Source organism: Gopherus flavomarginatus, chromosome 2 (assembly GCF_025201925.1).
Source record: "Gopherus flavomarginatus isolate rGopFla2 chromosome 2, rGopFla2.mat.asm, whole genome shotgun sequence".
Lineage (NCBI taxonomy): Eukaryota > Metazoa > Chordata > Testudines > Testudinidae > Gopherus > Gopherus flavomarginatus.
Window position 1 is genome coordinate 225,153,139 of NC_066618.1, and position 17,984 is coordinate 225,171,122.

Here is a 17,984-nt window from a genome sequence, read left to right on the forward strand (position 1 = left end):
GGCCGTAGAATCCGGTGCCTGACGGCTCCCCGGCACACGCCGTGGTTGAGCTACTGCTCCTGCTGCTTCCGTGCCAACGGCACCGCAGCCAGAGAGCTCGTCTAAGTCGGATCGCCCCGCACCGACACTTGCTGCGACACCGACGACGTCGGCACCGTCGATCCCGGTCCCATAAGGGCCGTAGAATCCAGTGCCTGACGGCTCCCCAGCACGCGCCGTGGTTGAGCTACTGCTCCTGCTGCTTCCGTGCCAACGGCGCCGCAGCCAGACAGCTCGTCTAAGTCGGATTGCCCGGCACCGACGCCCACCGAAGCTCTGACGACCTCGGTACCGTCGACCCCGGTCCCACGAGGGCCGTCGAATCCGGTGCCTGACAGCTCCCCAGTATGCACTGTGGTTGAGCCTGCTGTTCCCTCCATGCTGGAGGCATTACCAACGGCGAGGGATCTCATTGCCATGACAGAGTCGATGCTGCCTGACCCCGACACCGCCGGTGCGGGTAATACAGTCTCTTCATGTGACCGTCCTCTGTCAGCACAGCAGAGCGGCACCGTTCATGATCACGGTCCCGCAGACACTCCAGATCCTGTCGGCGCGCCCGACACCACTTGCAGTCCCGGTGCTGTTTTCCTCATCGGTACTAGTCGCACTCGCTGCACCGGTCGGTATCCCATTCGCCGACCCGCTATCGGCACCGTTCCGACTCCCGGCACCGCGACAGGTACCTTGACTCCTGTAGCCTCTCCCTGAGCCTCGAGATCTCGGTCGACCTCCAGGCACCATTCTGGTTGCGGGTCTGGATCTCGTTCCAGGTACCGGTACGCATCCCGGTGCCGAGTTGGGCAAGGTCCGATAGAGTCAGAGACTCTGCCTGTGCCTTCTTTTAGTACCTCCATGGCCATCCGGACACGCATGCGTGTCATCCCACATGCGCAGATCTTATGCTCAGGACCACGATTCTGATATGATGGCCAGCGGGCGCCAGCCCCGAAACCGGCCAAGAGTTCGCTGCCGTCTTGGAGGACGGGGGAAAAAAGGTACCCAGAGCATCCCTCCAGGCCTCGTTGGATGCAGCAGACTCTGCAGCCAGGACTCTGGCCTTTGGTGTCGCCATGAGGTGCATCTCATGGCTCCAGGTTAAACCTCCGGCCGGAGCTGCAGTATGCCATTCAGGATTTACCCTTTGTGGTAAAGGCCTTTCGCGGCAAAGACAGCCCCAGGCTGCCAAGCCTAATGGACAATAGGGTCCTAATGCGCTCTCTCAGCATGCATATGCCAGCGACCAAACGCAGGCCTTTCTGCCCCCACCCGCCATACTCTGTGCCTAGCCAGAGACAGGACTTTGGCAAACGGCGAGGCCAAGGCGGTCGCAGACGAACGTCAGGACCCCTAAAGAGCCCAGGTCAAGGTCCCTTGCAATTACCACTGGGACCAAAGACAAACCTTCCAAGGTGCGCCTGAGGGCGGTGTACCAGTCACAGACCGGGATCCCAATCCCGCTTTCTCCTGGCGTGGCCCTAGTTAATTTCAGATCGCTGAATCCTGCGCACGGTGGAGCATAGATACCACCTCTAATTTGTTCCAGCCCTGTCCCCGTTCAGGGACCCCTCTCACGAGCAATTCCTCGTACAAGAGGTGCAGACGCCAATGGACGAAAGGGGCAAGGGGTTTTACTCCCGTTATGCCCTAGTCCCCCACTCGAACGCAGGTCTCAGACCTTCCTAGTCCTGCACGGACTCAACCGGTTTAGGATAAGGTTGAAGTTCTGCACGGTATCCCTGGGAACCATTATTCCATCCTTGCCTCCTGGGGGCTACTATGCTGCCCTGGATATGAAGGACGCGTACTTTCGCAACGCCATCTTCCCTCCGCACAGGAGATACCTCCGCTTTCTAGCTGACTGTCAGTACTTCTGGTTTACGGCCATAGTCTCCGCCTACCTTCGCTGATGTCGGATATGCGTTTTTCCGTATCTGGACGATTCGCTTATCCGAGGAGACTCTGAGACACAAACCACTCAGCGCGTGGGCATCGTCACGGTCTTATTCACAGGTCAAGGCCTGATGATTACTATAGAGCAATCCACTCTGGTTCCCATGCAGAGGTTGGACTTCCTAGGAGCTATCTTGGTCTCCTACCTAGCCGGAGCCTGCTTATCACAACTGCGGTTTTAGGCGATGGCAACAATCATCTGAGGTCTGCAGGCTTTCCCAACGACCTTGGCTCGTACTTGTCTCAGTCTCCTGGGTCCATGGTTGCCCGCAAGTTGGTAACCAAACATGCCAAGCTCCGCCTCTGTCCTCTCCAAGTCCGACTCACCTCGGCGTACCACCCGGACAGGGAGCCAATGGTCATGGTAGTCACCGTTCCCTCGAGCACCTTAGGCTCCCTAGAGTGGTGGCTAACTCCCTCCCTGGTGTGGGCAGGGAGGCGGTTTCCTCCGCCCCAGCCCTCACTGCCCCTGACGACGGACGTGTCATCTCTCTGCTCAAGTGCTCACGGTCACCTCCGAGCTTAAGGCCTTTGGTCTTCTCGGGAGCTGGCATTCCACATCAATGCCCCAAAAATGAGAGTAGTCCGCCTGGCGTACCAGGGGTTCCAGCGGCAGCTGCGAGGCCGTTGTATCTCGGTGTTTACAGCCAACACAGCGGCCATGTGCTTCATAAGTATCCAGGGAGGGACATGGTCCTCCCCCCCCCCTTTTTGTCAGGAGGCCATCCATTTCCGGGACTTTTGCATGGCCTACTCGATGGAGCTGGTGACGTCCTTTCTCCCAGGCGTTCGGAACGTCTTGGCGCTTTGACTCAGCAGGTCTTTCCTGTCTTACGAGTGATCACTCTGCCCCATGTGAGGCGTTCTGCTGTCCAGAAGCGGAGATGTTTCCTCACATAGACCTGTTCGCTCACCGAGAGAGCAGAAAATGCCAGATGTTCTGCTCCTTCCAAGGTCTCTCCTCAGGATCGGTCTTGGACGCATTCCTGATGCCGTGGAAAGGCCAACTCCATTATGCCTTCCCACTGTTCCCACTGGTTCATTAGGTCCTGCTCAAACTCCGCAGGGGCAGAGCGCGCATCATCATGATCACTCCAGAGTGGTCCAGGCAGCACTGATATACCACGTTGCTCGGCCTGTCAATAACAGACCCAATTACCCTGCCACTCCACACAGACCTCATCACTCAGGGCAACGGCAGGCTTCGTCACTCGGACCTGCAGCCTCTTCGCCTCACGGTGTGGCTGCTGCGTAACTGAGCCGGGGTGACAGGAAGCCTTCCACCTGGTCAACGTACCGGGCCAGGTGGAAGCGTTTCTTCTACAGCTGCAATACACTCGATCTTGCTCCTGCTGAGGTCTCGACCCCCTCTATTTGGCCTACCTCTGGCCTTCAGCGGCAGGTCCTGGCGGTATCATCGCTGAGGATACACTCAGCAGCCATCTCTACCTTCCAGCCAGGCTAAGGTGGACGTTCCGTGTTCTCACGCTCTATGGGTTCGAGATCCCTCAAGGGCTTGGAGAGCTTGCACCCTCGGGTGCACCGCCAGCCCCAACCTGGGACCTCAACCTAGTTTTAATCAGACTTATGTCTCCCCCAGTCGAGCCGTTCACGACTGGCCCTCTGATATACCGGTCTTGGACGACAAACTTTCCTCGTAGCTGTTACATCGGCCAGACGGGTCTCCGAGCTCAGAGCTCTTACGAGGGTTCCGCCGTACACTAGGTTTCACAAAGACAAGGTGCAGTTATGACTGCACCCGGCTTTCCTCCCTAAGGTGGTTTCGGCCTTTCATGTTACCCACAGCTCAACGCAATGGGCACAACCATTGCACTCCTTGGACATCTGTGGAGTGCTCGCATTTATATTGCGCTGCCAGAACCATTTCGTAAGGTGCCCCAGCTCTGTCACGGTAGCGGGCCAAAGGGAGGGCTTGCTTGTTTTCCTCTCAGAGGATCACATCTCGGGTGATGGCAGACTTCCGCACTTGTTATGATTTGGCTCATATTTCCCCAAGCCACATCATCGTGCAGTTTACCAGGGCTCAGGCTTCATCTGCCGCCTTGCTGGCTCGTGTTCCTACCCACGAGATCTGTCGCGCAGCTCCATTGGTCCTCGGTCCATACCTTTGCTTCGCAGTATGCCCTGGTTCAACAGTCAAGAGATGCTGTAGCCTCTGGCTCAGCAGTTTTCATTCTGCCACATTTCACTCCGACCCCACCGCCTACGTAAGGCTTGGGATTCACCTAACTGGAATGGATATGAGCAATCACTCGAAGAAGAAAAGACGGTTACTTACCTTTGTAACTGTTGTTCTTCGAGATGTGTTGCTCATATCCATTCCACACCCGCCCTCCTTCCCCACTGTCGGAGTAGCCGGCAAGAAGGAACTGAGGAGCGGGTGGGCCGGCAGGGATATATATCAAGCGCCATGATGGCGCCACTCTAGGGGGCGACCTGCCGGCCCACCGAGTTGCTAGGGTAAAAGTTTTCCGACGAATGTGCACGGGCGGCGCGCACACCTAACTGGAATGGATATGAGCAACACATCTCGAAGAACAACAGTTACAAAGGTAAGTAACTGTCTTTTTTAATTTCTATTTAACTAGCTTCCTCATTTTTGTGTAGTTCTCCTTTCTGAAGTTAAATGCTACTGTGATGGCTTCTGTGGTGTCCCTTCACCCACAAGGATGTTAAATTTTAACTATAGTTACTATTATCAAGCAGTTCAGCTATATTCACCCCTTGGATCAGATATCCCATGCTCCACTGAGGACTAAATCAAGAATTGCCTCTCCTCTTTTGAATTCCAGGACTAGCTACTCTAAGAAGCAGTAATCTATAATGTCAAGAAACTTTATCTCTGCTTCCCATCTCAAGGTAACATGTACCCAATCAATATGAGGATATTGAAATCCCCCATTATTGAGTTTTCTATTTTTATAGCCTCTCTAATTTCTCAGAGTATTTCACAGTCACTGTCACCATCCTGATCAGATGCTTAGCAGTATATTCCTACTGCTTTATTATTATTCAATTTCTGTCTATAGAGATTTTGTCGTACAATTTGATGCATTTAAGATTTTTACTACATTTGACTCTGCTTTCTTTCATGTATAATGCCACTCCCCCACCAGCATGGCCTGCTCTGTCATTCTTATATACTTTGTACCTTGGCATTACCCATTAATTATCATCATTCCACCAAGTTTCCAAGATGCCTATTATATCAATATTGTCATTTAATATCAAGCATTCAATTTCACCCATCTGAGTATTTTGACTGCTAGCATTTGTATACAAGCATTTATAAAATCTGTCACTATTAGTTGTCTGCCATTATGTGATGTAATTGAATGGGACGCTTTTTTCATTTTTCTTCATTTCCTACCTGTACTTTACCAACTTCCATCCTCTCCTCCTTACTAGGATATAGAGAATCCCTATTAATAGTTCCTTCCCTAAGGGATGTTTCTATCTGAACCATGTGCTCCTCCACACCTGTCAGCTTTCCCCCAGCCCTTAGTTTAAAAACTGCTCTACAATTTTTTAAATTTTACATGCCAGCAATCTGGTTTAGGTGAAGCCCAATCTTCCTGTTTAGGCTCTTGCTTTACCAAAAAGTTTCCCAGTTCCTAATAAATCTAAACTCCTCCTCCTTATACTATCATCTCATCCCCGCATTGAGACCCTGCACGTCTGCTTGTCTGTCTGGCCCTTTGCATGGAACTGGAAGCGTTTCAGAGAACTGAAGTCCAGGTCTTGGTTCAATCTCTAACCTAGCAGCTTCAATTTGGCCTCCAGGACCTCTCCCCTACCTTTCCCTACATGATATCTACATGTACCATGACCATCCGCTTCTCCCCAAGCACTGCACATAAGCCTGTCTAGATTTCTTGAGAGATCTGCAACCTTCACATCCAGCAAGCAGTTCACCTTGCGGTTCTCCTGGTCATCACAAACCCAGCTTTCTGTATTTCTAATGTTCAACTCTCATTACTATTACCTGTTTCTTTGTAATAACCGGGATTCCCTCCCCCGGAGAGGTATCCTCTGTGTGGGGAGACCATGACATCATCTTGGGGAAGGGTCCCAACTATGGGATCATTTCCCTTTGCTCTACTTTGATGTTCTTCTCCCCTGAGACTTCAGTCCTCCTCAACAGCACAGAGGCTGTCAGTGGGACTGCTCTACTATGCCTGGGAAGTCTTATCTATGTATCTCCCTTAGTTCCTCCAGTTGAGCCACTCTGGTCTCCAGAGCCTGTACTTGGTCTCTGAGGGCCATGAGCTCCTTGCACTGTATGCACACATACAGGAATGCTGGAACAATTTGTACAATGGGGGTGCTGAGAGCCATTGATCCAAAGTAAGCCCTATATATGATGGAAACCACTTCAAGCTAGCGGGTGTGGCAGCACCCCCAGCACCTCTACTTTGAGCACCTATGCACATATATGCCACCTGCCCCCAAGGCAGGTTATCATACATGCTGCATTCAATGTGATAAACTGGGTAGCCCCCACTCTGCTGCTAGACTTTTCCTGCATTCTTTTTACTCCTGCAGATTTTTGTTGGGTTTTCTCTCTCTCTTTTGGGAGCAAGTGGTGGTATTTATTGCCCTAAGTTTAGAGAATGTTAATCAGGTGTATCCAGCTCTCCTACTCCCTCAAAAAACTCCCATTAGCTGCTCCTTTTTCACTAGCTTTTCTAATCACTTAGGAACTGGCTTTTTAAGCCCCTTTTCTCAAGGGTTAAGGGTGTTAAAGGACTTAGGGATCAGAGCCTTGTTAAGTTCTCAACCTTGCCTAGCAGGCTGCTGGGCTCAGCACATGGCACCCCAAACAAACAGACCACACTATATACTTCAGTCAAGCAGCAAGCACATTAACAAAGACAACAAACTCACTCAGAGGTTATGTAGTCTCCTCCTTCACCTGGAGAACTCCCTCCCTGGGTAGTTGTATTCACCAACACACATTATACCTTTTGTAAGAATTTCATTTTTGTTTAGGCACCATCTCTGGAGTTAACAAGAACACTGCCTTCTCTTGGCCCACATGTAACAGATGTGGCAATGGAAAACTGGAGCAGCATCCACAGGATGGGTAAGAATCAGTGTGGTATTTAATGTACCAAGGCTTTTTTTGTGCAGATGCAGTTTTAAGAGTCATATGTGGTACACTCATTCCTACAGTATTGTCTATGCCTGTATCCTCCCCCAACAGCTATACAGAGCTGGGGTTGGGAGGGAGAGGGACAAAACTGCAGGATTTTTATTGCTGATGGAATTGACACAAGCAGTAAGGGTAAGATTCACCTATTAAGGAAGAAACAACAAGTAGAATCAGAATGGCATGAGTTTCCTATGATATATTTTTGTAGGTTACCTCAAACTAGTACTAATATAGTACTTGTCTCACTTTTTACTGGTATGTATTAGTTAACTTATGTATTATTCCTCCTATTACATTAATGTAAATGAGAGGAGAATCAGGCCTGTTAAGTTTCTAAGACTTATAAAAATGATGCTTTTCTACAAATAGATCACAGCTATAAAGTCTGATTTCTCAGAATCTTTCAGGGCTCAAAGCAAATGCTATCTGTTATCTTGAAAGGGGCACGCGGGCAACTGCATTCTGGGACCTTGATTCAGTACTGGCTCAGGAAGAACTCTACCAATTAAATTACAAATGCTACCTCCCACTACAAATTCTACCAGCTGAATTACCCATGCTATTTCCCACCAGAATGTCCTTGGGAAGTCCCCCATCTAAATACCTCCCTAGTCTCATCTTGCATAGTTTGAGAGACTTTGATGGGATGATAGCACAAGACAATAATGCTGTAGGCATAGGATAAAGGGAAGAAAAAAGGATGTCTTCTAGTGACATAAGATACATAGAGGGATAGAGTGATTTTGATTCTAGATTCTGGTAATTTACAGTTAAAGAGATAAAGGAATATTTACAACAAAAATAAAAAAAATCACACTGTGTTCTGTGTTTCCCCTGAAAAACTGCAAGCCAAAAATACAAAGCTTGCCCTATACACCTCTACCCCGACATAACGCGAATTCGGATATAATGTGGTAAAGCAGCGCTCGGGGGGGGCAGGGGCTGTGCACTCTAGCGGATCAAAGCAAGTTCGATATAACGTGGTTTCACCTATAACACGGTAAGATTTTTTGGCTACCGAGGACAGCTTTATATCGGAGTAGAGGTGTTTTTGGTAGGTTAAGTATATCTAATTAGTATTGCCTCTGTGTATGTGTTTTCCAATGGATCAGACCCTCTCGTTTGAAAGAAAATTTGCTGTTATTTAGCTAATAATGTACTGTAAATTTATTCCATAAAACCCCAATTCACCAAAGCATTTAACCATGTGCTTAATTTTATTCATGTGATAAGTCAGTGAGACTTAAGCATGTAGTGAAAGTTAAGCAGCTGCTTGAGCACTTTGCTGAATCAGGGTCAAAATCAGTACATCATTTACTTATGTGCCCTCTATCTGTTGACTGATACTTGTCTTTCATATGTCTCTTCCATCACTATTTGTTCACCTGTGTTTCAGGGGATCATATTACTGCAGCCTGTGCTCCCAAATTTTACCAGTTCTCAAAATGCAACTGGAAGTCTTTCTGCACTGTCCATCCCGACCTCATTGTACAGTAAAAGTAAAGGTGAGAGTAGAAAATAAAAGTGCTAATTGTATCTAGTATATTTAGGGTAAGTGTGTTGATATCAGGTGCTCTGAGACACAATTTTCTGTGCAGCCCGATTGAAGAAAAATGATAACTTTATGAATACAACAAAATTCCTAAAATTAATGTGGTACTGAAATGGAGATTAAGGGTCTAATCCTGCAGTCCCTACTCAGGTAAAAAACACCTTCAGTTCACTCTTAGAGCTTCATCCCAGAGAATGCTGAGCACTTCCTACAAGGTGCTGAGCATCATCAACTCCCATTGAAGAACGTGGCTGGATTGGGCCCTTAGGAAGTTATGAGCCACGGATAGGTTTTCTTTGATGAGCCAACTGATAGGCCATAGCTTAAAGAAAATGTGGGTGTTTTGACTTGCATCCTGAAGTTCTTTTTCAGTATTACCCTTAGGTCTTTTGGTTTTGTCAGTCAACTGTGTTGTAAAACATAGGACAGACAGTTCCAGGCTCAAGATATTAATTTTCATTTTTAACATGCAAAGTGAATGTTACACATAAATGTGATTTTTGTCTTGTCCTCCTTTCACTTTCTTACTGCAGCTCTTACAAGAAACAATTTCTTCTGTCCTGATGGCATCATCCAGTGAGGATGGGGTAGGTATACATAAAATTAAGATAAAGAAGTTGAAACTTCTTGAAGTTTAGTTTAGAGGCAGAGTTCCAAAGTGGATAGTAGATATTCTGAGCTGTATGTGAAGAAACTGGAGCAAAACATGCTAAGAATACTTTGCTCTTATATAGCACCTTTCATTTGGAAATCTGGGAATGCTTAGGGAGAAATAGTCTCACTATACCAGGGGTGGGCAAACTTTTTGGCCCGAGGGCCACATCTGGATATGGAAATTTATGGTGGGCCATGAATGCTAACGAAATTAGGGGTTGGGGTGAGGCCTCCGGCTGGGGATGGGGACTCTAGAGTGGGCCAGAAATGAGGAATTCAGGGTGCAGGAGGGTGCTCCAGGCTGGGACCGAGGGGTTCAGAGGGTGGGAGGGGGATCAGGGCTGTGGTCGGGCTGCGGGAGGGGGGTCAGGGGTGCAAGGTCCAAGTAGCGCTTACCTCAAGCAGCTTCCAGAAGCAGCAGCATGTCCCATCTCCAGCTTCTATGTGGAGGCACAGCCAGGTGACTCTGCACACTGCCCTGTCCACAGGCGCCACCCCTGCAGCTCCCATTAGCCACAGTTCTTGGCCAATAGGAGCTGCGGATGCAGCACTTGGGGTGGGGGCAGCATGCGGAGCCCCTGGCTGCCCCTACACATGGGAGCCAGAGTGGGGACATGCCATTGCTTCCAGGAGCTGCATGGAGTGGGGCAAGCCCCTGACCCTGCTCCCCAGCGGGAGCGCCAGAGTGGGGCAATCCCCGGACTTGCTCTCTGGTGGAAGCTCGAGGGCCAGATTAAAACATCCAGAGGGCCAGATGCAGCCCCCCGGGCTGTAGTTTGCCCACCTCTGCACTACACCCTGACAGAAAAGTATGAGTACACCTTTTTACAGATGGGCACTTAATGCAAGTCAGTGTCAAAATTAACAAGAGTCCTGGCCCGCTAGTACTTTCCTCTAACACCCAGACCCAATTGCTCTCAAGTAACTGCCACTGAAGTTTCATCAGAGGAACTAGCACTAAAGAAACCTGTAAAATATATAATGAATTGTGTTTTATTGGAACCTGGATAATCAAACCACAGATACATGAAACACAAGCAACCGTGAACTATAAGACATAGTCATCAAGTGGTTACTCATCAGGATAGCCCTATTTGCTTGTCTTTGTGTTTTATGTAGTATGTTTAGTTGTTACTTACACAATACACTGTATTAATATGATCTATAAGGAATATTTTAAGTGGAAAGTTTTCCTTAAAATTATTTTTCAGTGAATTGTTTCATGCTCTTTTATATTGTAGATAGTACATGTAAGCTAATGGACTTATGGTTTATAGAAGACCGTTTTTAAAATGAGTAATAATCTTCCTGCAACTCTTGAATACAAAGCCAGTGTTTGATAGAGTACTTGCACACTCTATTCTAAAGTCTATTCAAATGTCATTTGACACAAGCTTCTTTCCATTAACTATTTTTTGTTTGAAAAGTATAACAAAATAATTTAGCCCTTTTTTGAGTTAGTTGGATTAGTTAACTAAAACAAACAAAACCCAAAGAAACTCATTTTCATGCGTTGTCTTAAGAATATTTACCAGTTATCCATACAGATTACACCTGAAAAGTTGCTGTTTGGAGGGGGGCGGGGGGTTTCCTGACTGAAATCCAGTGATAACTTTTTTTCCCCATACTCCACTAATTCAAACTGCAACATTATTTTAAAAAGAAAGTACATTTAGGGAAAGACTAAGCATGAGAAACATCACTCCAAATTGTAATTTTTGCCAAAGTTAGAGTGGGGTTCAAATAAAAATGTCTTTTTCAAGCGCAGTTTGAAGAGCCACTAGTCCTGTTTTCTAATCCTGGTTCTACCATCTTTTTGTGTAACCTTGGACAAATCACCTAACCGTTATATCTTAGTGTACCACACTATAAAATGAACATAATAGTACTTACCCCACAGAAATGTTGAGGCACAATTAGTATTAAGCGATATTGTGATCCTTAAAGAACTATATAAATGCAAATTATTATAACTATATGTAGGGCAGTACAGGAACAAGTGTAAAGTTTTGTTTGTTTTGTTTTGTTTTTAAATGTTTAGTTTCTAATGGGATGTTTTTCATTGGTTACCTTCTTACAGAATACACCCACTCCCCCACACACCCACATGCACGATCCTTGGGTGTCCAAAAAAGCTATATTAAGAAGCACTTGGCTATGCATTCATGGACTGGATGCTAAATTGCAGTAGCCATTATACCTACTGCAGTTTTAAGAGCGGGACAGTGAGATCCATTCTAACTGTGACTGCTGGGAGATGTTTTATTTAAAAAATTATTGAAAATCTAATTCATTTATCAGACTAAGTACGTTCTTTGCAGCAGCATTTCACAATCTTATTTTGTTTAGTTTCCTTTTTGAGCAGTAAAAATGTTGTACACTGGAAGAGGACCTTACACTATCTTTGAGTAGTGTGCTGCCTAGAACAGAACGTACAGTACTGTTTGTTTAATCAACATGCCTTTATCACTACAGAGTTATGAGGTGAAGAGTGTGCTGGGAAAGGAGGTGGGGTTATTAAACTGCTATGTCCAGTCTGTAACCAACCATCCTAGCTGTGTTGCATTGGAGGAAATTGTCCTTCTGGAAGCAAGAAGAAACTAACCTGAATGCTGTCAGCTACTATATCTATGGACTTTGTAATGTGGTTATTTGATAACTATGCCCACAGATAATGTATAATGCAAGCATGATAAGTAGTGAGGTAGTTTACTAAAACTGTGATTTAGAAAATATATTATTGCTAAACAAACTATGTAAAAAAAAAATTCTGAATGTTTATATTGTTCTTGATCAGTCCGGAAGTTGAGTATAGTTCTTGAGAGTTCTGTTGGAATAAATGTTCATGAATGTAAAACAACTTGTCCTGGAGGTTTGAATGTTTGTAAAGCATGTTTTTGGTGATATTTTTATAATAGGTGTTATGAATATTTTAATTTTGTGTGTATCAAAAGAATAATTTTTTAAAGGTTTTAGCATGAATGGTGGACCTTAAATTGTTTTAATAATTTCCAGAAGCATTATACACTGCACACCATTGATACTTAACTGTAATATTACCACACTGCAATAAATATTAAATACAGATTTGAATGAGCCTCGTTATCTTTCAGATGTGATAAATGGTGTCAAAGGTATATTTAACTAATGTTTTATAGTTAGTCATAGTCTAAATATAGAAATACTGTGGCATCTAAACTTCCCATGAGGTGGATGTTTCATTTATATAGTATGTGTTTGAAAAGTAAAGAACAAACTGGTTCAGGAGTGGTATAATCGTACTGATAGCTGCACGTAGATAGGGTGATATGGTTATAACCTTAATCTGAGTTTTTTATCCCAGTCTTCTTTTGTGTTCATAACTGAACTTTAATGTAAGACTAGACCTTAAGGTTAAGGTACCAACTGATTCTTTTCTTTGCTCTGTACAGCACAGAGCACAGTGTTTGCACTTAGTGAAAAAAACAATAGACCAGAGTTATACGGTAACTAGTTTCGCATGAACAGATTTTGCCACCTGATCTGTGGCTATTGAATAGACAAATAACTGTATATCTGTCTCCTACTAGTCATTTCAGATAATGGAATGACTTTTGAGCACTAATAAATAACCAAGCCTTTGAGTCAAAAAAGACCATTTCTTCCTTAGCCATTTTACCTTAAGAAAAAGCTACGAACACTGGGCCTAGTCCATCAGATAATACCAGGTGTAATACTTACTGCTGTGAATAGTCCCACTGAAATCTATGGAACTATTTTCTGCAGGTAAGCACTACACCCTAGTAGTGTTTGCAGCATTAGGTTGGTTTTCTGCAGGTCACTGCTGCCCCCACACAGCTGTGCTGTTAATAAGTATACTTCCAGATTATGAACAAATTTAGATGACTAAACTGACTTAAATATATGCAGTTATTTTCAATGGCAGTTCTGCCTCTTGGACCCTCACTGTCAGTAGAACTGCACAGCAAAGGTGGTCAGTTTGTTCATGGAGTATAATTCAGAATACTAAACCTGTATCCACACACAAACTAAAGATTCATGTACTTGCAGCAATAATGTAAATAACCTGTTCATTCCATAATGAATACATTTTTCCTGTGAGACTTCATAGCCTTAAAACCTCTTTGTACAAGTAACAATATACATGGCTTGACCTGATTTAGGGTTATCTTACAGCTGGAACTCTTAACTGTTGTCTAGAGGTTTTAAATTTAATAGCAAAATTTAGCTTCCCTTGTTTTGTTTGTTATGCTACTTGAGAACCATGATAGGAAATGGTCTACTTGTTGTTAAGAGTTCAGTCACTGGTGGATACAGTTAGCTTGAACTGTTATAAATAGTAATTACTGACAACATTTGTACAGCAGAATGTAGTCGGAGCAGGAAGGTATACTTTATACCCATTACACTGGCAGAAATGAATTTTAGCCCTATTAATGAATACCAAAGTGTTGCCTCCATTTTCTTTTGAGATGTTTAAAATGTTTATAGTGCACTAAATAAGCCTACTTGTTTTTCTTCCCTAATTTAATAACAGTATGGAAATTAAACTTTTTAAAAAGTTGTACTTAAAGCACACCTCCAGTCTGGGTTTTACTGAAGAATCACCATTTCATATTAAGAACAGGAGTACAGACTAACACGGCTGCTACGCTGAAATTTTCATATTAATACTACTACGCATGGTTGTAACTCCTGGGAAGTACAGCTCCACCTGTTGCATTTACTCTCAACCCCTGGCTCCAAAGCATAGGGCAAAGACATGAAGCAGAAGTGATTAAAAATGCTTTTTTATTCTTAGAAATGCTGTAAAAATTGATATAAAAGGTTGAGCATGCTCAGTCTTTTTCCTCCTACTATCTACAGTATAAAGGAGTTTTGAATCATTTTTACAAATGTACCATAGCTGCATCAATATGAATAAAATGTAGAAAAAGGACAAAAACGACTATTACAAAAATAATTTAAGGGGAAAACCACAAACGTTTAGCTTTTTTCCCTTTCTCTCTCTATATATATATAAATTTTTTTTGCAAGTTTGGCGGTTAAAAACACAGGCCGAGCCCAATCTTGCTACAACATTCAAAAGAAACTGAAACCCAGCACAATTTCACTGTTGTCTCTTCCTCTCTCCCTTAATGCCGCTTAGGGAGCCGACAGGAGCCGAGCAGCAGCGGCCCCTCCGCAATCCCGAGGCGCCGTCCCCACCGCAGGTAGGCCAGTCCTGTCTCTGCAGCGCCGGCTGCTCCGTGCAGGTCTCCGAGGTATTAGTAGGCTAAGGCAGTCCCTGCCCACGGGGTTACCGGCAGTCGGTGCCCGAGCCGGGCTGCAGGAAGGAGGCGCCAGGCAGCTGCTTGAAGAAGTGCCTGAGGCTGGTCAAGTCCCGGCTCAGCTGCTCGATCTTCTTGTGCAGCTTCTCGTTCTCGGCCGACAGCTCCAGCAGCTTCTGCTGCATCTCCTGGTTGCGGCGCTTCGCCTTGTCGCGGCTCTTGCGCACGGCGATGTTGTTGCGCTCCCGGCGCTGCCGGTACTCGGGGCTGAACCTGTCCACCCACTTCTTGCCGCTGCGCTCCTTGCCCGCCGCCGCCGGCTGCCCCTGCCCGCAGGAGGAGGAGGACGAGGGGGACCTGGTGCTGCAGCTGGAGGGCGAGCTGCTGCCCGCGGGCTCGGGCGAGGTGGGCGGCGTGGGCTGCCCGCTCAGGTTCATGATGGTCTGGGCGCAGGTGGCGACCTGCGAGGGCAGCAGCGAGGCGGAGAGGTCCCTGTCGCTCCAGTCTGGCTCCCGCTTCAGGGCGGCCCGCGGGGCAGAGGAGGAACCGGGCCGGGGCTCGCCACCCAGCAGGGCGCCGCCGAAGTCCTTGGCGGGGTCGCGGGCCGCCGGCGGTAGGTACTCGCCGTAGTCGCCGCCCCGCTCCGCCTTGTGGTTGCTGTTGAAGAGGTCGGCGAAGAGCTCGTCGTTGCACAGCTCCAGGTTGGGCACCGCCGACATGGAGTCGATGTAGGAGCTGAAGTCGATGGCGCTCTCGTCCTCGTACATGGCCGGGGCGGCGGCGCTCAGCTCGGCCAGGCTGCTGGTGCCGCCGCCCCCCTGCTCCTCGGCACTCATGCCGCCGCTCCCGGGCTTGCAGGAGGGGCTCAGCCCGCCGCCGCCCGCCTTAGTGTCGTAGAAGTTGGCCGGCTCGAGGGACCAGTTCCTGTAGCATGCCGGGGAGTCCAGGCTGTACAGGGCGGCGGCGCTCATCGGAGCGCGGGCAGGGGCTGCACACGAGTTACAGGGGGCTCGGGCTCCGGGCTCCGCGGGCTGGTAGCGCCGCAACAGGTGAGTGGCTCCCCCTCCGCTGGCACGCTTGGCTGGAGGCTGCTCCTCGGCTCACCCTGCCCGGCGCCTTCACCGCAGAGCAAGCGGCGGAGTGTCACGCTGGGGCCGCCAAGAGCGCCCAGTCCTGGGCCGACGAGGAGTTTGCTCCGAAATCGGGGGTAGCGAGTCTGAACCTGGGAGCAGCCGCCCGCCCCGCTTTTATGCAGCCCCGGCCCCGCCCCCTGCCCCAGTGACGGGGAGCGAGTGTTCCAGGAATCCCTGGGGCCCCGGGGCGGTGCAGCGCTAGGGGAGGGCTCGGCCCTGCGCCGCTGCCCTGGGGGGGGCGGGGAGCAGCGTAACCTAGAGCTTAGGCTGTGCCTCGTAAATCTGCTGCAGCAGCAAGTGGGGGGGTGGTGAGGCTGCTTCCGCCACAGAGCCAGAGCCCGTGCAGGCTCCGCTGGCTGCTGCTGGCAACGCGCCTGTGGTGCCAGTGCCTGGGACGGGCGGCAGGACTTGCTGTTCTCATTCCCACCTTCCTGTTTATCGGAGTTCGCGCTGCTCGGGTTCCTGGGGAGGGGAAGGGGGGCGGGGGCGAGAAACCACTTGCCCTGAAACAGACACGCACAACGCACGTGGGCTGCAAACGTCCCCCCTGGGCAGGCCCAGGGTAACTGTTAAGCCCCAAGACCAGTGCCAAGTAATTGAGAGCCAGAGGCGAGCGGCTGAGGCAAAGCTCAGCGTCGCCGGGGCAGAGCGTGTCCGAGGCGAGGACGGCCGCGGTTTCCGGGGATGGAGCTGGGTTACAGGCTGACAAGGAGAGTCTCGCCTTCACCCGGGGGGGGGGGGGGGTGGGTGCCTGGTGAGGCGGCGGCGAGCGAGTCTTCGCCTGCTGCACCTGAATCTGTGCGTACCTCGCAGTTTGTGTAGTGCCGTGAGCGGCATCAGACGTGGGTTAGCGGGAAACTACGCCTGGCCGATGAATCCCCCCACCCCGTAGCAAGGCTCCGCTCCTGTGCAGCCGCTCTCTTTTATAAAGGTGCTCACACGTGCATTGTAGCAGTGCGGTGTTGCACGTTGGCGTTTCGACAGGTTAAGTGGCACGTACACAATGCATGAAACAGTCGGGGGGGGGGGATAGTCTTGTGCTGTTTGACCACGTGCTAGATTTTAGCACCATAGAAAATTCGTTCTCTGCATGAAAACCATGAAGTGCTTTGCCTCCTTGGTACGCGTTGCTCTCTTGTGGCTGAATAGTGCATATTTTTGTATCTGTCACCTCAGTCTACGATGTAGGTCACTTTAAAAATTTGTAGGGGGAGGAGGAGGGAGTGTTATACTGCCACCTACAGCCACGGTTGGCAACGCACTGGTGCCCCGGTTCCTAGTTACGATTTTTATCATCACATCGTAGCTAATGCGAAGCGTTTTCCTCGAGGTAACTCGTGAGTAATGTAAATAGTGAAAATGTAAAGTGTGCTGCGTTAGCAATACAGTCATTTCTCTGTTTCGTTTTTGAGGAGACGCTGTAGAATTACAACAATGGTTTGCGCGGTTTTGATGCTAATAATTAGCGTCCGCACAGCCTTGTGACCGGGTTGCAGCTGATGACACTATAAAATAACACTCCAAAATAGTTAATCAGAGTTTCCTACCAAAGAAGGAATGACGAGAAAAGAAAAGAAAAACTTGTAAGTAGAACTGACCTGAAAACTGAATTGTATGCACTATAGCCAAGCATTTATGGGCAATGAAACTGTCCCTATCCTTTCCCAGAGGTTCCAGGATAGTAATATACCTGCCAGCATTTTCATCAGGAGCCCTTATGACAGGGGATTTATGCCATGCTAGATATGCCAGTTCACAGTCACTAACAGCTGAGGGGTCGGGTGGGGGGTGTCTGATACCATGGCCTCAGGGGCAAAACCCAATCTACTTTAATGAGAGTTTTGCTTCAGCAATCACTGCAGGCACATACTGAAAAGCTTGTCTTCCTAAATACCTACCTCTAAAAGTGGATATTATCACCACACAGGTTTATAGGGCTGTTGTTGTGGGCTTTTAAAGAGCTGCCGCCTCCCCAAAAAGAGAATTTGAGGGCAGCAGTGAACAAAGTATTCCGCTTGCTCTGAAACAAACATTTTGAGATCTTCCAGGCTGAAAGGTACTGTAAAAACATAAAAAGAACTAGGAGTACTTGTGGCACCTTAGAGTCTAACAAATTTATTTGTTAGTCTCTAAGGTGCCACAAGTACTGGTTCTTTTTGCTGATACAGACTAACATGGCTACCACTCTGAAATCTGTAAAAACATCG

The 17,984-nt window shown here is 47.9% G+C and overlaps 2 protein-coding genes across 4 annotated transcripts in view; one reads left to right on the forward strand and one right to left on the reverse strand.

Annotated features, from left to right (window-relative positions):
• SPIDR (scaffold protein involved in DNA repair) overlaps nucleotides 1-12,342 on the forward strand; it is a 322,336-nt gene extending 309,994 nt beyond the window's left edge. For 2 of the 3 annotated variants that reach the window (XM_050941943.1, XM_050941946.1), the window contains 4 exons: nucleotides 7,006-7,099; nucleotides 8,565-8,673; nucleotides 9,254-9,307; nucleotides 11,850-12,342. In XM_050941943.1, coding sequence (XP_050797900.1) covers nucleotides 7,006-7,099; nucleotides 8,565-8,673; nucleotides 9,254-9,307; nucleotides 11,850-11,978 — 386 coding nt within the window. In that variant the 3' untranslated portion in view covers nucleotides 11,979-12,342. Of the gene's footprint in view, nucleotides 1-7,005; nucleotides 7,100-8,564; nucleotides 8,674-9,253; nucleotides 9,308-11,849 lie in introns of those variants that run through there. The other variant, XM_050941945.1, reaches the window with a different exon arrangement.
• Nucleotides 12,343-14,148: 1,806 nt separating this feature from the next.
• Nucleotides 14,149-15,874, reverse strand: CEBPD (CCAAT enhancer binding protein delta). Its single transcript, XM_050942056.1, has one exon. The coding sequence runs from the start codon at nucleotides 15,613-15,615 to the stop codon at nucleotides 14,674-14,676; it is 942 nt and encodes a 313-aa protein (XP_050798013.1). The 5' UTR covers nucleotides 15,616-15,874; the 3' UTR covers nucleotides 14,149-14,673.
• Nucleotides 15,875-17,984: the final 2,110 nt, after the last annotated feature.

Bases quoted from the DNA above. Each gene is read 5' to 3' on its own strand.
- CEBPD (XM_050942056.1), bottom strand. From the start codon at position 15,615: ATGAGCGCCGCCGCCCTGTACAGCCTGGACTCCCCGGCATGCTACAGG.